Source organism: Pezoporus occidentalis, unplaced genomic scaffold (genome assembly GCF_034315485.1).
Source record: "Pezoporus occidentalis ecotype Australia unplaced genomic scaffold, CSIRO_AGI_Poc_V1 ctg149, whole genome shotgun sequence".
Lineage (NCBI taxonomy): Eukaryota > Metazoa > Chordata > Aves > Psittaciformes > Psittacidae > Pezoporus > Pezoporus occidentalis.
The window spans coordinates 773,652-796,336 of NW_026913305.1; the positions used below are offsets into that span (position 1 = coordinate 773,652).

The 22,685-nt window shown below is 38.2% G+C and overlaps 1 protein-coding gene across 4 annotated transcripts in view; it reads left to right on the forward strand.

Moving 5' to 3' along the window:
• The first annotated feature begins 14,227 nt into the window (after positions 1 to 14,227).
• The window catches only part of CACNA2D3 (calcium voltage-gated channel auxiliary subunit alpha2delta 3), a 451,679-nt gene continuing 443,221 nt past the window's right edge, over positions 14,228 to 22,685 (forward strand). For 2 of the 4 annotated variants that reach the window (XM_062610709.1, XM_062610710.1), the window contains exons 1-2: positions 14,231 to 15,001; positions 15,600 to 15,681. In XM_062610709.1, coding sequence (XP_062466693.1) covers positions 14,889 to 15,001; positions 15,600 to 15,681 — 195 coding nt within the window. In that variant the 5' untranslated portion in view covers positions 14,231 to 14,888. Of the gene's footprint in view, positions 15,002 to 15,599; positions 15,682 to 22,685 lie in introns of all 4 variants that reach the window. The other 2 variants (XR_009963200.1, XM_062610711.1) reach the window with 2 other exon arrangements.

Below are 22,685 nucleotides of genomic sequence, written 5' to 3' on the forward strand. Positions count from 1 at the left end.
TAAGCAGGGGAAGTTTAGATTGGATATAAGGAGGAAATTCTTTCCTGTAAGGGTGGTGAGGCACTGGAATGGGTTGCCCAGAGAGGTTGTGAATTTTCCATCCCTGGCAGTGTTCAAGACCAGGTTGGACGAGGCCTTGGGTGAGATGGTTTAGTGTGAGGTGTCCCTGCCCACGGCAGGGGGGTTGGAACTAGAGGATCTTAAGGTCCTTTCCAACCCTAATTATTCTATGATTCTATGATTGTTTTGCTGGTCATTCTTAAATGTGTACTTTGCTGTTCCTCTCATAGAACACCTATGTTTATCTCGCATAATTCAAAGACCTGTTGTCAAAATATTGAAGCTTTATATACCTTATTAAAATCCAGTACATTTCTTTTCCATTGTTTTTACTCTGATTTAGTTGCACATGTCCCAAAGTAACCATATTTCCCTTTATTCATAAGACAAACAGTGATCTTTCTGTTCTTGTGGGGCAGTTGTCTTTTGTCTGCCCTCAGCCACTGTGCTTTGTTCTTGTATGGCAGTGCATTTCTTGGTTTAGCATCCTAGGTCGTCTTATTCCCTACAACTAAAACAAAGCTCCGTTCTTGTAAAATTTTTTTATTTTTTTTATTGTCCTTCATTGCTCTGTAAGGTTTTTCACTAATTTACAGTAAGAGAAATGTATTTAGACTCTTGACTTTTCTTATGCTTTACCTCAGGAATACTTACCTTGTGAGTCAAGGTAAAGAACTGAGTTAGGGCCTCTGCTGACTGGCACAGTCAAATGCAAGTCTCTCACAGTATTTGTCTTCCTGTGTGGGGAAAATGAGTTTATTTAACAAGGATGTTGGGCTTGCCTAAGGGTATTCTTTGAGTACATGAAAGTGAAAAATACTGTTGACAAAAACTATATTAGCCTGATTTTTTTAATGTAGAATTGCAGTTTACCTTTTGGTTTTTGAGTAAAATGGATTTTTAAAAGGCATTTTTGGAAGGTGTTAAGATGAAAAAACTTTAATTTCAGTAGATAATTGCTCATCTAGAAGTTAAATTTTTAAAGCCAACTTTTATTGCCCAAAAGAGGAGTGGCTGAGGGAAGGAAGACTGAGTAGCTTGGTTTCCTTTAAACACCTTGATGCTGTTTCTGTTGTGCTTGCAGATCCTTGATTTGAGAAGGTGATTCTGATGTGGTTTATTTTTTTAAAGCCATAGGTAAAATTAGAATGGCTTTTGCTTGCCAGTTCCCAGCTGTCATCCTCTTTTCTGCTTGACCACACCTCTCCTGTCTAAATGTCTGCTGCTGGTCAATACAGAATGCAGAATTTTACTGTGAAGATAAACTGGCACTGAAAATTAAGGACTGTTTTGGGAAGGAAGTCACAGAATCTGTCTGTCACTAATTTGAAAACTTCCATTGTAGTTCAGTAGATTATGGGCTCTGCTGTACGGTAAACTGACATTCCTATCAATCTCAAGTGGATGGTATGAAGGTAACTTTGATATATTTTGGTCAGTCTCTTAAATTCTCAAATTAGGATAGCTGATGATACAGAACCATAGAGTAAAGAGACGGATAAAGCATATCTGAAAGTGGAGTTTCTGCCCTGTTGATAAGAAGATATCAGAGAAACCTATTGTTGGGGAAAAGGTCTGCTCAGCATGTTACATGCTGAGGAGAGCCAGCCCACTGAACCTTCTCATCTGTGGTGGGGAGCATAGAAAGGGAACCTAAAGACCACTGAAAAGGGGAAACGTGGTTGTTGTAGTAATATTTTCCTATTTAGTTTTACTGTCAGTTGATATGCATGTGCATAGAACTAACAGCATGTTTCTGAATTTTCAAAGATCCCTGGTTACAACTGCTTGAACTTGTACTAGAACCCATGCTTAACTTCAGCGTGTGCCTCTTCTCCCCTCTGCCCCCAGCACGACTCTCTGGACTGCACCTTCATGCTGTGAAATGCTGCAACAGCAGCTAAATGGAGTTGCTAAAGGAAATGTGAGGAGAGAAACTCTCACTTTAACGAGATGAGAGAGTCATCTTTTGTTTGGAGACCTGCTGCACCCACAAAGGTACCAGGCAAAGATCATGTAACTTTGAAACACCATTACAGAATGAAAAGTGTAAATGATGGGCTGTGTTAATACAAAAGAATAAAATTAAGCAATGTTACAGAGGGTTTAAATGTACCCAGCTTTTGCTTTTCAGTGTAACAGTGGCTTGATTAGTGTCGTACTGGAGCACCTACGTATCAGAATGAGACTACACTTCAAATGAAAGGGTCTCATAGTCTTCCAGTATTTTCTTTTGAGGAGAAAGACTCAAAGATGCAGTACAGAGGAAACTGCATCTGATCTGCATGTAATCCCAAGTGAATGATTATTTCCAAGTGTACTATTAGAAGCTCAAGGTAGAGTAAAAATATGCATGCCGAACTCTGACAGTGTTCAGATGTGTGTGAGAATTGATCAGACTCCTCCTAATCCAGAAATCAAGGTCCAGCTCGCTGGCAGATTTTATATTCATTGTAGAATGTTGCATGCACACTAGCAAAAGGCTCACCCAACCTTACTCAGCCTGTGAACTTTGAACTGAGTAAGTGGAGCAGACTATTTTGCTGTCAAGTTTTCATTAAACTTTAAAATACATATGTGGGTTTGTGGTGTCAGCAAAGAAAATTGCTGTAGCAGAGTTCAGATTCAGGACTTCAATACCTGTGTTGGTGGGTCACTACTCCAGCTATTGCTGGGGTGCTATTTATATAGTGTGATGTATAGCTAGGAGCTGAGGACTCTGCCCTAGTGGAGGTATATTTGCAGTACGTGCATAATCTTTACAGTTTACAGTGATCATTGTTATAGCACTTGAAATAGTTTCCCTGCCCGCAACAAAGGACTTGCAAGCTCACTGCACATCTCTTCCTAACCTCTTGCTGAGCCTTGACAGTCTGGCACAACTGCAGATTCTGCAGCTGTTTTTCTTTAATGAACTGGAAATGGCATTATAGGGGTGCAGGCTTAATGTTAACCTGTGATTGATGTGTTATTTCATTAGGTAACTTACCATGTGCGTGTATTAGTGCAGAACAGATATGTTTCACTGCACACAATAGGTTCATTCTTCACTAGGTAAATATAATGTGCATAATTGCAGCTCATTATGTAAATAGCTTTGTATGAGACTTTTATGGAGTAGTAATGGATTTTGCAGAAACTTTTTCTCCTACATAGAATACTGTTTTTTAAAGCAATCTAACAGTGGCCATCAGGAAGAAGGCTTCTAAAGCCTGCAACTTGGAATGTTCTACCTTTGACTTGATTTCAATTGGAGAGAACAACCCTGACTATTCAACCATCTAATCAACCTACTTCTGGGACGGTGGGGAGAAAATTCTCCTCATCATAGGCTTCCCAATTTTTTTTCCAAGCAGCTCAGTAGTTCAGTAGAAAAATTCTTGGCCACTGAAAGGAGATAATGCTTTTAAATATCTGGAAATACTGATTTAGCAGTGACGGCAGGCCAGAAGACCAAGTGAAAGGCTATTTGGTGTCATAGACTGTATTGTTCATGGTTTGGTTTTTTTTGTAGTTTTTTGTTTTAAGGCATCTAGATCATGAAGGTGAATGTGGTGAAATTTAAAAGAGGAGAAATATAGTCCCCTAAACAAAGGGAAAGCGAAAGGAAGGATTAAGAGGATATGATTGAGGAGAAATTAAGGTCTACGAGCACAGTTCTTTCTGGTAGTACCAGAAAAATGTCTAAAATAAATGAAGGCTTCTCCTAAATCCTGAACCTTATGGGGTTTATTTCAAGTATTTCTTTTCCTATCTGCATATTTGTTAGTATCAGTACAGAGATGACAAGAAATTTTTCAATACCAGAAGTGCATTTCAGCTTGAAAAGTATGAACAGGTCTTCTGTTGGTGAAGGAGCTTTGAGAAAGAACTATTAAAGAACTGAAAAGATATCCCTGTTAACCTAATGTGTGGGTTTTTGTTTCTTGTCTAACTCTGGTTTTAAATGGCATCTTCTCATTTAACTGCAGCTTTCTGCCTCAGTTTTGCATGGTGGCATGCAGAAAAACCTCAGCCAAACAAAAAACTTCTAGCAACATTTATTCCTTTCATGGCAGTGTTTTTCATCATTTATTCCTTGGATTGAAGTGTTTTTATGGATCTTTTCTACTTGGAATAATGTAGCAAGAAACCCTAGTGTCTGGGCACTGAAACCTAAATCTCTGTAAATGCACTTTCTCATTGCTGTTGGATTATCCTCTTTTGAAAATAGAGGATAGTGTCTTTGGTCCTTACATTGTCTGATAACACCAAGACACACAACAAAGTAATGTCAGCCTGTTCTGTGAAAAGGGAGGTTACACAAGCTTGCAAAGATCTTTCTGTTGTGTCATGGTGAATTCCAGCCAATACTGTAATGTATGTGGAGAACCTTAGCAGGCTTCCACTTTAACAATGTCTCTAAAATATTGACACATAACGGAAGCCTTTATGGGTTTGTTTTGCTACAGCTAAGATTCTTGCATATTGAGCAGAAACCTGTAACGAGGAAAAGAGTTTCAACTGACTTAGAAAAACAGCTCAAGTCTAGAAATGAATGAATGGAAAAGCCAGATAACACAGCTGCTTTATGTAATGGCTAGCCTGTCTTCAAACAACTTGGCTGTGAAATGATGCAAGCCTTGAGGTTATTACTTTTCCCTGTTGGCAATCTGTATTCCTGAAGAGCGTGCATGCTACTGTATTTCCGTGTCGGGGTGGGGGTGGCAGTGTACTGTGTGGCTCATATGAGGCTAGGTGTAAGTAAGGTCAATTAGGACACTAGTTTTTGTAGACAAATAGCTAGTCACTTCATCTACAATCCTTCAAAATGTATAACACCACTTTTCTTGGTAATACAGTTACAGCTAGGTGCCCGGAACTATGCCATGTGCTGCCTTTAACAGCTGCAGTTATCTGGTCTTGCATATTTCTTGAAGCAGTAACTGCTGCTTGAAGTGTCTACTCTTGTGGAGTGCTACCTTTCCCTGACATCAGAACTGTGTTATCAGGTATTACCCAGGGTAGTATGAAAGAGTTTTCAGTTTTGTGGAAGGATTCTGTCGACTATCTGCATCAGCAGGTTAAAGGCTGGACATGCACTGATTCTATCCAGAATAACTTTTAAGCACTGCCTCAGGAAACTGTTAGAAACTTTCTGTTTACTGGGTTTTTGGAGAACTTATCTTTTCAGAAATCTGCAGCTTCTCAGCTCTGTGTTACAGCTACATTCCTTTGCCCAGGAATAACTAGCTCAGTTAAGCATTCAAGAATAGTAGCTTTTTGTAACAAATGCCATACCACAATTTCCAGTTATGATTTTATTGATGTGAATAACTTGTATTGGACTACAGTAAATGTCCAGAAAAGGCATTTAGTCATAACTTCATTCTCCCCAATCTCTTTGACTCAGTGCTATGTGTATATATATAGACATATATATGCACATATTCACAGGCAGGTATATTTCTGTATTTCTATCCTTTCCTAAAACTTAGTTTTAGTCACTTCTTGGCAGGGTAGGTGAAAGAATAGGAGAACTAGTTATTCCAACTGCTACTCCCACTGCCACGTGCAAGGAGCAGTTTGGATGGGAAAACTGCCTTAGGAGTACAGTGTTTGCATTGGGCCTGAGTAGTTTGGAAACTTATCTGGAACTGAGAGAATAGAATTATGGTTGCCAGTGTGATGTGGAATCCTGATAAAGCACACTAGTGAGAATGCTGATTTGCTAATTTCTAATATTCAACTGTTATAGAAACTTGTATAGAACATAGATGTCTTTAATCTCCTCATAGGTTTTCTTTTTTCTGAATATAGGAAGAAATAAACAATCAAGTAATTACTGTGATAACAAAAGTATCAGCAATATAAATGTGTTAACACATTAAGTGAAAATATGTAGATATGAAGCATCTCCAGAAAGGCATGTCTGTCTAGTACTACAAAATTGTTAACAAGAAGTACTATTGAAATCTTGTGGTGGTAATTATGAATTCTTTTCCTTAACCACAAAATGTGCATGGTATTTCTTTCCTTCAGCAACTGAAAAGGTATAAATTAAATGATTTCAAAAGGTATTTTAAAGCTTGAAACAAAGTAAGGAGTTTCTTAGAACAGCTGCTTGGGAGAATTTTAAACAGTGTAAGTAGATGACACCTCAGGTGGAGATTTCCTGGTGAGAAATAAACCCCAAGTGAATTAGCAGTTCACTGATGAATGGGTCAGTGGTGTCGATTGGTGATGGATGATAATAGGTACTCTTATGTGCCTGCAGCTTTAATACTTGATTACTAGGCAAGCATCACACGGGCATAGTGCATCTTATAAGAAAAGCTCTTCATGAATTTCTGACAGTTCCTGTTCTGGAGGCTGAGCAGCTTCTGCAGTCTGAATTTATAGTAATTTTGGATAAAATTGAGCATAGGCTGGGATTTAGATGGCTCTCTCTTTTCCAGTAAGACTATGGGCAGTAGTCTGTATGACTCGGAAGGACATGTAGGCTGAAATAGCCTTTACTGCATTTATGAAGAAGAGCTGGAGCATTGAATTTAGGGGTCAAAGAAGTTAGAAAACTGTTTAGGGAATTTTACATGGTGTTGTGAGAAAATGGGAAGTAGTGTTCTGTTGATTGGAAAAGTGGGAATTGTAGTGGAGGAAAGAAAATGGGAGCCTTAGTATTCAAGTACCAAATTATGCATCAGGTTGCATAATGCTCACAAGAAGCTCTTGGGGTCTGACGCCTATTTTAAGCATTTCTGTGAAACAGTGACTAGATATTGTGCTGCTTTCTTACAGCAGCACTTGGCTAATTCTGAAAATACCAGCTTGGGGGTGGTTAAGAAGCTCATCCTCCATTAAAATGGAGGCAGTTACTTCTAGTAACATCTGGGAGATGGAGGTATAAGAAATGCACAAACCTTTCCTATGTTTATTTGAGAGGTATATAATAGTATATGGCATATATTATTTATTAACAAATCCTCACTGGCCTTTGATCAGATATTGTATTGAATCAGTTCTCTAGTGTATTTTTCCAATTTCATTAACAAATTGGAGATTTAAGCAAAAGTGTTTTCATGACATAAAATAGCAAAAGAATGGTAACAAAAAGCATTGGGGTGGGATAACACCTGATACTAACAAGTTTGGCTTAAAATTGTGCTGCTGCTTCTATACTTTCTACAATTTATCTAGCATTGGTTGCTTATAAGTAGAATCATGGTGTAAACAGGCAGTTGCAGATGGCTCCCCCCACCCCTTTTTACATTCATAGGATCATTGGCTATATTATGGCCTGAACTTGTTAGTCTTATTTTTTAAAATGGAGCAATATATTAAAAAATAATGAGCATAGCAGCCTGAGTGTGTCTCTTGCAATGTTAGTGACGCCATGATGGGTTAAGAGCTGGTAAAATAGAAATGCATGCTCTGGTAAATATTTTTACCTAATGCTTATTAGTATATTTATGGGTATCAATTCTGCTTTTACTTTGCATTTTTAAGCATAATAATGCTTTAATGTATTTAAAAAAAAGCCACAACAGCCTAATAAATCTGCTATTCTGCAGCAGGTGAAGCTGGAGCTTTCCATGGTATAATGTCAAGATATATTATGAAAATAGAGCTAGAATTGGACCACTGTACCCAAGTTAGAATTTGAAATCCCCTGAATAAAAGAAAGACTATCTTGTATTTCTTCTGTGGTGTAGGGTATTCTGTGTGATGCTGGAATTATTCATTATGCTCAAGTCCATTTTTCCCCCTGACTTAGGCTATTATAAGAGTGCCCCTAATAACAGATTGTTTCAATTTCTTACAGGCGGCAAGGTTTTTAATGTTCACTTGTACAGGTGGAGGAAAAATACAATCTCAAATTTGGTTCTTACCCAAAGTAACATTAAGTGCTGAAGAAGAGAAACTTACTTTGCATAAAACAGCAAGTCTTAAATAGGTTGGTGTTTTTTTTCTTCAGGTTGTCATTTCACTTTAAGACAATGAGTTGCTTACATTCTTTTTGATGGTAACTCTGAACAGTTCAGGAATGCATTTAGTGCTTCCTAGTATTATTTTGGTCTTATTGAAACCTGTTTGCCTTTGGTAACTCTTGGTGGTCTTACTCTGCAGATGTCATCACATATTTAAGACAATTTAATATTCTAACTCTTCAGGACTTTTTTTAAAGTTTATATCTTCTTACTGTAACCCATTACTGGAATTCTTCACCATAATATGCTTACTTTTTAATACATGCAATTTCCAATAGCCTTTTGAAATCACTTTGATTTTCAGGGTCAGTCAATGTTCACGATAAATAAACAAGACTCACCAAAGTAATAGAGCAGAAATGGATCATAGGTTAGCAACTGCTGCCATAGAATTATACAAAGTTCATTTTCTGTAACATCTCATAAGGAGCACTGTGTTGACTAAACTACCAATTTCTTGATCTGATATTCAAGGCTTCAGAAAAGCCACATTTCTCCCTCAAAAATCATACTCCTGATGCAGGAATTGACTGACAGACTTGAGGTCTCTAAAGTACCTAATGGTTTTATATAATTACTTGCCATAGCACTGTTTCTCAAATCAAAAGCTATCTTATATTTTCAGCTTTGCAGTAAGGACAGTGTTTTGAAAATAATTAGATGTTAGACTAGAGTTTGCAGGTTGCTTTCAGCTGAGCAGTTGGAAATTCACCCTCTCTGATGACAAGGGGTCAATAGATGACACTTCATCTGTCGATGCAGAAGGAGCTCTTTTGAAAGTTTGCTTGGTACTGCTTTCTTCTTTCTCCCCCATCGAACGCATCATTTTTGGTACCTAGTGTTTATGTGTCACTAAACCTGTCAAGATTTGAAGTAAAAGCAATGGTGCTCCTAACCTTTGAAGTTTGTATATTGGGTTTCAATAAGGTCTGGAGGAATCTGCAAGGTTTAGGTGAACATTCACTGCCCATTATAAATACGACAAGGGGTTTCATTCTAGTGTATAGATAGTAACAGATACGCACTTACATATGTTGTGACCTTTTAGTCTTCGTTTGTATGACCAGAGAAAGAATGCTAGATTTATTTCCATAGTATTCTGTCCATTATGCTACAAGCTCTCAATTACAATTTCTCATTCTTTATGTCCTATCTTTAGTTTTCATGTATTTCAGATGCATTGAAAGCATTTACATTTACAACCTAGCACTAGCCTTAGGAGTAAAAAGGTAATTTATGTGCTTAGAGAAGAGCTAATTTCCTAGCATGAAACACTCAAAAGAAACCAAATGTGGACTCTGTCTTAATAGCTGAAAATTCAAAATAAATGAAGCTTATGCAAAACGGCACTAACAGAGTAGAGCTACAGTGGACTGCTGAAATTGGATTTGGTTAGCTATAAACATCATTAGCTTAAAGCATTCTGGCTTACCATGCAGTGTGAGCCCTCATAGGCTGGCAAGTGATAATGCTTTGCTCTTTTACATTTTAACTCCTTGTGGAGATGCTAAAGCCAACTGAACATAGGCTTTGGAGAAGACAAATTAACCATTTGTTCCTTGGGGGTTTATGGCAAACTGTGAGGTTTATTTGGTGCTGTTGTGTGCTAAAGATAATGTGACAGTAACCGAAAATGCTGTACTCGCAACGTATTGTGAGTTTATATTAGTATTTAAATCTTTAGAGACTGTACGTAACTGACTGAGTAAATGTAAACATAGGTTGCATATGCCCTTAATATTCTCATGAACTGAAATACAAGTATTTGATTTGACCTGAACAGCATGTGAAAACAAGATGATGATTATTACAAAGTTGCATAAAAAAATACTGACATGGTTTAGGCTTCTTGCAGGATTTCTGTCACTGCAGGTCACTAGATCATGCCCATTATGTGAAACTGCATTCATTTAATCCAGTGAGTAATGTTACTTGACCTCAATCTTTGGTTTAAGTGGGTTGGCACTGGTCAATAAATAGGCATGCCCGTATCAATGAAGCACATTTATACACATGGGACTTTGATAAAATCCTACGAATGCATGTACATAGTTTAAGTCTACAGAACAGGTCTAATGTGCATTCTCTTGCTCTTACTCGGATGTATGGCTCACTTGAAGCAAGTAAGCCTGTGTTCTCACAACTTGCAAACACTACTTGATGAATCCCTCCATTGGGTTGTTTCCAAATCATAAATCCTGAATGTTCAGATTTTGCCTTTCATCTGACAATCTCAAAGTGCTTTGTGAAGCTGAAGTGACTTTTGTTATCCCTCTGCTGCTTCTGTTTTCATTTTCCATATGTAAGTGTATGTGAAACACTATAGTTGCAGAGAAGTAAGCAGAAAGTTGCATGTGGTAATTGAAGTCTAGAAGGATTTTCAGTAGAGGACATTATATTAAATTGTTTATTGTGTGAGGTGGCTATAGCCCCTTGCTCTTCCTGCTCCACCCTCAAACCCCCTTTATTTAAGGGATCCCCTTGTAAGAGAAAGGAAAGGGGGGGAGGCATTTTAATCTCTTGATTCAAACAAAAAAGCACTGCGGAGAACACATCTGAGGATTACTGTTAGTGTTTAGAATTACTAATATACTATATTAGAAACATGGTATTAATAGAATAGCAATATACTACAAAGCAAGTATTAACACTATATCATGCAGTGTAGTTAGGACTTGTCTGTTCTTGCTGTATCTGAATCTTCTAATATATGGGGAATATAAACTGTATTTTGTTTGTTTGTTTTTTAAATTAAATTAAATTTTCAGTTGAGGTGGCTGGCCTCTTTAGTAAGGCTTTTAGCACTTTAGTCTTCTGTGTTTATTCCTCTGTGTTTAGAGCTCACTATACATAAGCATCTGCAAATAGAAATACAATAAACATTTGTGTTAATTATATCATTTCCTCCTACTCTTCTCCCTTGCACCATATGTTCTCTTCTCTCTATGCGTCTCCATTGACTTTTTATTAGGGCTTGATATGTGTCTAATGGGAAGACCTCAAAGTGTGCTCTGCAAATTTGACTTTGTTACTGCACCCTGTAATCGGTGTAAATATATCTGTAGGTAGACAGAGGAAAGAATAATGGGATTAATTTGTCAGTCATTACTATATGTATTTATATACAGGGCTCTCATGTAGCCTGTGTTGTCCACTTGAGCCTTTGTGTCAAATCTCATGTTACCTTTTGCCCTTGTGTTTTTGTTGTTTTTTTTTTTTTGGGGGGGGGGGGGGGGTGTGAAGAAAAAGGAAGGGAGGTTGTATTGTTTTGGTACACACACATCCCCCTCCCCCCCAGTCCCTTGGTTACTTGCCTCAGTGTGGTCAACTGCAGAAGCTTTGGGGATTCATCAACTTTCTCTGACTGTACCTGTGACTTTCTGTTGCAACACTTGATTCATGTGTCCAAATTTTACTTCTGCTTTCATGGGGAAAACAGCTTCTTTCATTTTCTAAGAGATACTAAAATGTGCCATTGTACTTGATCATCAAAGATGCAGCAAGAGATTAGATGCCATTTTTATCCCTTTTAAAATGGGGGGCTGGGGTCAATCCAATGTAATACGCTTGTATGGGGAGCTCTGCTTCCGAGACCACTGGCGTGTAACTTGCCTACACTTACTGCTGAGATGCACTTTGGTTTTAGGAGTAAGTTTGCTAAACGCATAAACATTTTCCTTCTCTGATCAGTTATCTGTATGTACATGTTTTTCTAGCAGGACCACTACTTAAAGATTCTTCAGATTTGGCAGTTACCTTGTAACAGCGTAAGGACATGATAGAAATACCATGTTTCTTCCAAAATACAAATTCATTGCTATGCTGCTTTGAAACTTAGCCGCCTTCTGATTTTGCTCCAGGATGTCACAAGATTTATCAAGTAATGAAGCACACTGCTGTATCCCCAGTATAAAGGGCTCAAACCTTTCAGCAGAACTTACCATTTCTTTTTTGTATTTATTTTACTTGGTGCAAATGCAAACCATGTAGGTAAAGTTTCTGCATCATTGAGAATAACACAGGGGAAAGAGTGAAGTTGCATTTGAGCCTGAATATCTTGACTGCAGTGATCTGCATACCAGGTAGTGGTCAGGCCAGGATACAATAGCTTGGCAGAAAGTGTTGTTGCTTCTAGTGCTTCACATGAATGGGTTGTATGTGATAAAGCTCGCCTATAGGACAGGTTTGCTTTTCATTCATTGAATTATTAAGAGAAACGAAACTGCATGAATGTAACCACTGTGCATTACTGAAAGAATCTGACAGCACTCTATGGCATAATGCATACAAATGTTTGTTAGCACAAAAGGAGGTGGCCAGGCTTGTACTGTGTCAGGTATCAATTTCTGTTTCAAGTGAAAAGTGCTGCTTTATTTTCTTTTCTGAGATTAGCAATAGTAGAAATAGTTGTTTCCCTATTAAATGTGTCCAGTTATACATGCCAAAGGCATAAACTGTAGATTTATTATATAATCAAATGTGTAATAAACATAAAGTCAAGGTTTGACAGGTGACTTTATCATATTTTCTTGCTAATAATTAGTGATGGTATTAATACCTGTTAAATGTCTCAGGCCTTTGAATGCAGGCACAGTGTAGGTGCTTTCAAAAAGTTTCTAGGGCTTTCACTAATTCTTTGAAGAGTGAAACTGTTAACAACTGCTGCTTGTCACTTTGGCACTGTTAACTTGAAGCGCATAAGGATCTGTGTTAATGTAAAAACAAAGTCTGAGTCCCACAGAATTAGCCTTATGATTTAGCATGTGAAAAAGCTAAACAACAGCAGTAGTGAGGCAGCCCACTATTCGTTTTCATTCCTAGGTTTGAAAAGATTCTGTTGTTTATATAATATGTTCAAAGGGGCACATAATTAATTATATATGGTTAGTCAGCCATGTGCATTTTTACATTTCTGCCTGTAGGTAGGCTGAACATCTGGAGACACCGTAGTGTATTTAAAGCACGGCTTAGAAAATGTACAGTAACAGCACAGGTACTAGGACTTTCAAAATGGTTGATGAATACACAAAATAATTTTCCCTTTCGACAAAACTTTCATTATTGCTTTCACATGATGGTGACAGTGCAGACAGAAATATGATCTATTTACTGGTGGGGATGGGTAGCGGGTGGTGAAAGTTGCAGTGTACCACGCTACTCTGTTCTACTTCGTTTCCCTAGGGTAGCCTTTCTATCTTTAAACCTCATTTCTTCTGAGAAAGCAGAAAGCTTTTATCAGCCAGGTGTTGAACGGAGCTTTTGCTATTTAAAGCCAACTGTTCAGTGCTCTTAGAAATGTTACTGTGGAAAAAACCCCACAGGTACTACATATCTAGCTTCAAGGCACAAAGTGTTAAACAGGGCAAGAACAGTATACAAAGAGCGAATATTTTGAGGTGTTGATGCTAGCTACAGAGGGAAGAAACTGAAATTCTGGAGCGGGCACAGGAGCTGTATTGTATGATGCAAGGATGACTCAGCCCGTGCTCAGATCATCTCCAGGTCTTGCCGTACTTATTTACATTAAAGTTCAATTGCTATTTTAAGTCTGTACATTTAGTGGAGAAGGTGGTGAGAAACAAGCAGAGGGAGAAGAATAAAAGGAGAAGGCGGGAGGGGAGATTTTAAAAATGCAGCAACAACAAAAATACCTGGACTAGTCCCTTCTGCTCCTTGCGCTGCTCTCTCTGTGAAGGAGCTTGTAATCCTGTGTTAGCTATATCAAGGGGATTCTTCTGTGAGCACAAATTAATAATTTATTCATAAGCTTGAGTCAGTTAGCCCGCATTGATTTACTTATGCTGCATCTCTCTTCATTCATAAGCCTTTGCTAGTCCGGATCTCTCCGATACTGACTCGCCGCAGCGCTCGGGCGTGGGAAGGCGGCAGCAGCAATCGTGTCTTTATGCACAAGGACGCGCTATGTAGGGCTAAATTAAATGGGTGAAAGCGACCGGAGCCCCGGACTCGCTCCGGGAGCTGCTCCCGCTCGCCGGCGGGGATCAATCCGCTCTGCCCGCCGCGGTGCGGTTCCGCTCCCGCGGAGATCGGCTGAGCTCCGGCCGCCCCCCGCCGCGCCGGTCCCTGCCCGAATTGGCCGCTTTCCGGGGTGTGTGTGTGTGCGCGGCCCCCCCCATCCCTCCGCCCCTGCCAACCCGCCGATCCCTCCCCAGAGCAGCCCCAGGCGATGTGCAGCGCTCTCTTCTCTCCTTCCCGGCAGGGCTCAACTCCACTTTCGGCTCTTCCAGACTTTGCCTTTGCCATCCAGAGGCACCCTCCCTCTGGTCCAGCTCCTCCTTTGCCTGCCTCTCTGTCTCGGCACTATCCCGTTAAAAGGCTGCTGCTCCTGCTCCCCTGAACCAGTGCACTGGCTGACTTGATCTAGGATGAAGACTGGAGGTTATCGGCGAGGGAGAGGAGAACTCTAGGCAGCTTTCCATTTGCAAAGTGAGCAGTAATTGCAAGAAGACAGCCTCCCCAGTTGGAATCGATAGTCTGCTTTCTTGCTGCTAAGGGCACTTTGGAGCAGCAGTAGGTCACTGAAGTAACTCCAGCACACTGCTGACTGCGGAGTTGTAAAGAACTACATGCAAGTGGCTGCAGTAGCGCTGGAAAGCGCTTTTCTGTTACCAGGGACACAATAGTTTTCAAGTCATTAGAGCTTTGCTTCTGGTCCTCTCCTTCCATTACACAGAAAGGGTCCTCCTTTGGAAGGATGAGGATGGAGCTGTGATTTCTTTCAGTGTTGTTCTAGTGGAGAGGGGAAAGGTGGGGAAAGAGGCTTTAGAAGCCAAACCCCACTACTGCTGCATTCAGCTTTACCTGAATTTCCCCAAATCTTTCCAGGCACAGAGAAGCACAATGCCAGCGAATGCGAATGTTCTTCGGGCTTTTGGTTTTTTTTTCTTCTGGACAGCTTTTAACACAGCCTTAGTGGATGTGGTTGGATCGGAGCAGCAGATCCCCTTGTCTGTGTAAGTGCTTTCATGCTACTGCTCTCAGGACAAGGATGAGAACTTCACTCCTCAAGTTCTTATCTTTTTGTATTGCAGATATGACTGTTCAAGGCACCTTTGCTCCTGTCAGCTGTGCTTTAAGTGGTAGTCTCTAATGCGCTCAGTGCTACTTGGATTTTATTGTAGGAAGCATGTGTTGGTGGAGTTTGTGACCGCAAAGTCTTAACTTGAGTGTTTGTATTTACTGTTAATTCCTTCTCATGTAAGAATTTATCATTCAGAACTGTTTTGCCATTTTTATCTGCTGCTTTCTTTCCAACTGATATATGCTATATAGTACTAAAGCATGTTTCTGTACAAGCTGATTCTTAAAATTTGAACAGTGAAGGTTGGGTAGGTTCATAACAGAGGCCTTACCTTAGCACAGCTTCTGGTTTGTGCTTAGACTTGAACAGCTGGGCTGATCTTTTGCTGTGCTTGGGTTTCTTAGCGAGCTGTTTAATGCAGAATTGCTAGGATCCCTCTGAGTGCGGCTGAGGCTGTTACAGTCTGTGTTGCTTGCTATGTCATGTGTATTACATTTCTTCCTGTCTTTTTTTTTTTTTACCCTTCACAGTGTAAAGCTCTGGGCCTCAGCATTTGGTGGAGAGATCAAATCTATTGCGGCCAAGTACTCAGGTTCCCAGCTCCTGCAGAAGGTAAGGATCTCTTCAGTTCTAATAATGTTTTAACAGAAAATGGAGGCAGATTTAATTTTTTGAATGACTAGGAAAGCAGTGCTGAACATGCTTTGGTCCAAGATCCATTTTCATGTTGCATGCTAGTCCCTGATTGCTGTTTGCATTGCACTGCACTATCTGGAGAGTCCTTGTTTAAACAGATACTTTTCTGTTTGGGTAATTTTTATATTTCTCTTTTTTTTTTGTTATCATTAACTAGTAAAGTCCAGCCCTTATTTCTTGAAGTCTAGGCTTCACCCTAGGTTGCAGGTATTAAATCTGGTTGCTGCACTGTGATGATGCTTCTGTGTAGAAACAGCTGCTTCTTATGAAAAATGTTAACTTCATTGAAGGAGCAGAATAGCGCACATTGTATTGTTTTCACCCTGAGCTGTATGTACGCAATTCACTGTATCAGGAGAAGGCGGCTGTACTGTTGTTTGTCATCTCTGCAGTTTTTACAATTCCATTATTTCCCCAATCATCTCAACCCAGTGCTGGGATGTATTACATCATTACAGATAAGAGGAATGAATGTGGTTATCTTCTTGCTTAGCTGCACAGCTGGGTAATAAGCTACTGAAATATTGCAAAAACTTGAGAAATCGGTATAAGTCTACATAATTGGGACAGAAGGTAATGAGAAAGCGGGTTTGAGTATTGGGTATATATCAAGGGACTGTGTCTATGATAATTTAAATACGGCACCTATAGTAAAGTTTTGTATTCTGGACTATTTTTACAGCAGTTACTGAAAAAAATATGGGAGACTAAGGAATATGCTAAGGATTGCGATTTTTGTGGCATTTAGTATGTGATCCCCAGAATGCAGTATGGAAATGGGAAAACATCAGGACATTCAACCCATATGTTAAATTTCTGCAGGATTTTTAGATGTGATTTTTTTAGTTCCAAGCAATAAATTAAATTTTTTTTTGTCTGATTACAAAGGAAATTATTCCTTGATCTTGTAGCACTTATTTTGAAAGGCTTGTAGATGTATTAAATTATGTAACAGACAGTACATGTAGCAGCTGAATCAAAAAGCTTATGCTGTCCATGTGAAATGAAAGCAGCTGACTTAACGATTACTAAAGGCATACAAATTCCTTAAAATTATCCCTGTCTTTTCAGTGTTGTATACCCAGGACTGCAAAACGTGGCTAAACATTCATTAAGCTAAAATACAGAGCTATTTGAGGTCTACCTTTCAAGGCCATTAAATGGCTTTGTTTGAGTATATTGGGCAAACTTTGATTTTAATCTGAAAATCTGGACATTGAGTACTTATACTTCTAGCTCCCATTCTTTAAAGTCTGAGTAGTCTTATCACATTTTTGTATGAACTACTTCCATTTATAAAGCAGATGGAGCTTTCAGTTTAGATTAGCATCTAATCAAGTATTATTAAAAGGCTCTAGTTTTTCATTGGACCATAACAAACAGGTACCTTTATTTAACTTCAGAACTGTTCCATGTGCAGCCATTTTTGTACTAAAATGGCTTTAAAACTTAAATCTACCAGATACAGATGGTCCAACATTTTTCTAGAAAAATATGGACTCTACTGTGTTTTGTAATTGCACTCCAATCCACAAAGAATCCGAGATCCTTAATCATTCTTTCCTTCCTCACAGTAGACACTGCTGTCATCCTTTCTGTAATGTATTTTTTTCCTTTGAAGTAGCAACATTGCTTCCTATTGGTTGTTATAATTGTAGGTAATTGGAAGCTATTCATTTTACCTTTTCATCAGCATCCTTTCTATTTCACTAACAAATCTGTGATCCTGTTTTTGAAGGTGGACACTGCATGTTTAGTCTAAGCTGTTTTGGTTTTGTTTCTTGCTTTTGTTATGCTGTTTCATTATTGAATGAAAGAGGAAAGACAGAACACAGATTTGACAGGTATTTAGAGCATTTTGATTCCTCTGTCACATCTTTTTTTTTTTTTCTCTTTTCCCCTTCTTGTTGCAATAGTTTTAGGAACCCTCTAATGCTTTTTATTTAGGTTTCCAAGTGTTTCTGTCTCTTCAAGCTTGCTCTTTCTTGCTGTTGATTGTGGCAAATGAGTCTGGATGACAGATGACTTTAACATTATCTTTTTTGTATTGTTATAAATTCTAGTTCTCCTGAAAGCTTGTGTGAATAAAAATGTACCAAAGTTAAAGATTTTAAATTGGTGACAGAAAGCTGTCGTAACAATTAAGGAATAACAGCACAGTAAGGCTTCTAAATTCAAAGGTGGGTTTTTTTTTTCCTCCCCCCCTCCCTCCCTACTAGCCAGCCATCAAGAATCCATTTGGTATTTACTATGAGCTCTGAGTGATCACAGTCAATGTCTTGCTAAAGTCAAGATCCCACTTTTAGAAGCTGTGCAGCTTCTAATATTACTGGGGAAATCCATGTTTTCTGATTGTGAATTAAGCATCGTTAAACAAATGTAGATATAAAATGTGTGTATGATTATGTATCTGGGCAGTATAGATTTCTCAATTACCAGATGCTTTGTCATGCCATTAAATTTAATAAAGGCTTGCTAAATGAAAAATTAACATAAAGGTTACTTGAGTAATTTTGTTAGCGTATATAGCATATGCAGTGAGCACTAATTTCAAAAGAATGTGTTGGAAATCAAGGTTCTGCTTCTTAAATGTTTTACATGTTGAGTCATTTGACTCATGATAAAATTTCATTGAGCAAATAAAGTCATGAGAGATACTCAGTAAAGCAAAAATTTGCCAGGTTATATTTACAAGCATTGATTTTAGTTATTGAAATTCTCAAGTCTTGCTGTATGGTGAACATCAAATGAGTAACCAGCATTGTCATCCTCTTGAATTTCAAAAAGATGCATAAAAACATTTTTGTCCCTTTTGGAAACTATTTATTTTCTTAAAAAAAACCCCACAGGATGTTATTTTCATTGAATGTTTTATTTACTATATTATGATAATCTTATTCAAGTCTGTTGTTATGCCTCCTAAGAGTAAATGCGATATATGGTTTTTTCCCAAAAAAGACTTTTATGACACAGACACTGTAAATAGCTCAGAAAATAATAACAATAGTTCAGTAAATAACTTCAGAAATGATGAGCAAAATTAGCATTTAAAATGTAGCATTTTGATGTTTTACTACTTACTTTCAAGGTGAAGGAATAGCATTCAGTGATCAAATAACTTAGGAATAATATTGGCCTATTCTGTATGGTTATCTGACTTGCAGAGGTTTTACAGTTGTCATAGATTTGGCAGTATACAAGAAGCTGCCTGGTGCTGTAGAGGCATGCATACTCTCTACCTACTTATCAAATACTGCTGGGGCCTAAGAACTGGTTCAAATTGTCTCTTAGGTGCTTATATTTTTTGCCTAGACTGTCGAAAGACATCTGCCTTATTTGAATCTTGATGCTGCTTTAAGCTATTTTAAACACACTGATTAGTGAATGTGAGAGTGAGTGCAGCCCACCGGCAAAGCTGCAGGCTTGAAGTATAGGATGCAAAGCAAAGGTTAGGTACCAGGAAGATACTTGCTTCAGCTGCTTCAGTTAGAATTTTTGAGGAACAGGCTTTGGGGAATGCTATTGTTCCCATTACGGTGTCCATGATAATAATGTGTTTTCAGTTCCATGCTGTTGCAAAATAGTAGTAGTAATAAAGTGGTAGGAAAAAAATGCAGGTAATGTGCCTTCTCTTAACATTAAAAATAACTGTTGTTGCACACGAAAGTTTTTCTGATATCAGTGAAGTGTCTGCTTCTCAAAAAATGCAGTGTGGTTTCTGCTTTCTCAGACTTCTTTTAGAAAGACTGTTTTTTAAAATAACTTGTAAATATTCTGAGCTTTTATAATTCTTGAATTGGTCCTGAATAGTCAACATTATTTGATGTAGGAAGAGTTTCTAACTGAAAAGGAACTTTCATGTATTGGTTCTGCCTTTAAAGGTTTCTTACTGAAGACAAGCTTGTATTAAGGCTCCCTCAGATTTTTCTTATGTAAGTTGTCCAAAGGACTCCAGGCTGTTACGCAAGCACTGACTGCCCTGGTCTCAGCAGTCTGTAGTCTGCATCTGTTGGCTTCTTTCAGCAAATTCTACCTTGTGTTAGGACTTGTGAAATCATATTATTTTCTCAAAGCAGGTTTTTCAAACAGTATAGCATTCCTGTTTTTAAAGGTTCAGAAGTGCATTTTATCTTACTGACTAGATTTGTTGCTGTATCTTTTCAGTTTCTTGGAACTATGGAAATGTCAGTGCAAAACTAATACAACAGGGTGAGTTAGATCAATTACCATTCAGCTGGTGTATCTGATTCATGCAGTACATCTATCTTTAGTTTTAAACTGTATAATAGTGACTTAAATTCTTAAAAGGTTAGTCCAATCATCTTGATGTTGATTGCTTTTCTTTTATTCAGCATTATGTTGGTGTTGGTCTTCGTAGACTGATTCTTCTTTGCTCAGGACACTGCAAATACTGCTTAGAAGGAAGGGTCAGTAGGTTTGAGGCATTCAGGTTAAAGGGTAGACATGGATTAGTTTCTTAGATACCAATTTAAACTTTAACTGAGCAATTTTTAGAATAGTAAAAATAATACTGATTAGTTTTTTCCTATGAAAAACTGGTGAAAAATGATCAAAACCTGCAGACATGACTATGATTTAGAAAGAAACGCAAAGCAACAACCCATCACCACCCACTGCAAAAAAACCCAAGAGCAACCTGCTGCCCCTTCCACAACAAGGACAGCAGAACCAAAACCCAAACTCAAAAACCCCATCAGCTGGGTAGATGGTATAGAGCTTACCAGAAGCTCTATGCAGAGTCAATTCATTATGATTCAAACTCCTGAAGCCTGGATTATGCCAAATGTGTCTTCTAGCACAGAGTTAAAATCAAGCATTAGAAAACCCAAGAATCTTAAATCACTTGAATTCCAGTTATTAATACAAGTGATGCTTTGGAACTTGTGGAGCTTGAACCACCTTCCCCTTAAATTCTTACAGATCTTCCTACTACAAGGTTATTCTCTGTGCCAAACTAGTTACGGACCATTTCAGTGTGTTTGGTGAAGTATTTAATGTTGTTAGCTGCAGACATATAACTGTCTTTTAGATAGATATTTTAATTTTTCCTTGTTCAAGAAAAAATATAATCACACACTGATACGCTACGAGTGTATCAGATGGGAAAACCTGCTGGGTCCAATACTAATCTTCTGTTAACATCTTGACCTGTAGAAGAAAATATAACAGTGCTATCAAACTTTCAGTAGTGTGATCTCTCTTTCTTAATAACAGTATAATTTTTCCTTCTTTCTTGTAACCAAGTTCTGCCTTTTCTGGAGGTATTGGAGAATTTCTTCACCTTCAGTAAAGTTAGAACTACATCCTGGATGATCGATGGTCTTATTCTCATCTCCTGTTTGAATGTTATGGCAAGAGTAATAATTTCTTGGTGTTGGTCATGTTTTTAAAATGTAGCCTAAATCAGCCTGAATATCAATCTTTATATTTTATATCTATCCTTAACTAAAAGGAAAGCCCTGTTTAAGCCATGGTGAATTTATGCTCTTCTGCCACCAGCACTTTATATTTTGCAGTATTTTCTGTCTTTCTGGGTTTTGCAAGCACAGCGTGATCCTCTTACTTGTATTATTGAAAGTAAATTTTTAGTATGTAATCGAAATGTGAGATGCCTTCAGTAAGTTTATGATACGTGCATTACATTTTTGTAATGTGTCTTAATATGGAAATTGAGTGGACAATCTAACTGGGAAACATCAGATCTTGAAAGGAAATGAATGTTAATTGCTTTGCTTAATGCATTTATGGTTGGTTGTTCTCACATCCTGTATTGGGAAATGCTTACATTTCCAGGTTAAAAGAGCCAGTCTCCATGCAAATTATCTTGGCAGTGAAGGTACGTAGAGCCATGAATACATGCTGCACTGTAGTGGTGATTTACTTCTAGGCAACTGCTAATCAATACTCTATGCTTTCAAATGTCATTATTGTTCTGTAGTGTACAGTTTTTTGTTGCTGATAATAAGTGGTTATACATTGTCAACACAAATTATAAATTGATAGGATAGATTGTATCATAGGTTGCTGTAGAAGCTCCACTGTAAGGTTTTAATGAAATACTAGAATTAGTGTGTTGTTCCCGTGAAGTTCCATTTTGCTTTTCCTATGTATATATGTATATACATGTATATGTATATTATTGCAGAGTTGCATGGTCATTTTTGTGACCCTATTTAGTGTCTGCCTAGTTCACTTGTGAAACTTAAGCATTTTATGAGAGCGAATGACAAAAGCATTGCAAGATACGCATTTAAAAAGGAAGGAAGTCTGTGCAAACCACTTTTCTTTCATTATAGTTGGAGAGAAGTTGAAAGCATCTTGCAAGCTTTTCCGGAGTTGATGAATCCCAGGGAGAGATACTAGTATGCTGTATGCATGAGGACAATGATGTAAGACATGAAGAGGTTGTGATTGGTAAAGAGAGACAGACTTGTACTCATAGGATTGTACAGATATTACAACCAGTGTATCAAATTTAATCTGGGAATAAAATAGTAGATAGCACAATACAGAGTACAGGAATTAGGCTGTTATAGAAGAGTTGGCTTCATGCAGTCTTTAGCAGCATCTTAGCAGTAGCCAGAGCATTTTGGATTGTTTTAATATGCTAAACTTGAATTGGCAATAGACAGAAGTTGAGTTTGGAAGAAAATTATTTAGCTGGACAAAGGCAAAATACGGCTGTTTCATCAATCGTGCCCCTTGAGAATGAAGGGAGAAACAGATCTGAATTTATAGTAGGTGTTAGGTGGTTAAATGTGTGCTTGTGCTTGAAATTACTTGGATTCAAACCTTGGACAAGTCCGTTGGTGTGAGGGGTGTGTTTTTAAATGTATCTTCAAAATAGGAATGCCTGAGCAACACTCGGTGCCAGGCAATTTTCAGGAAGGAGATGGTGG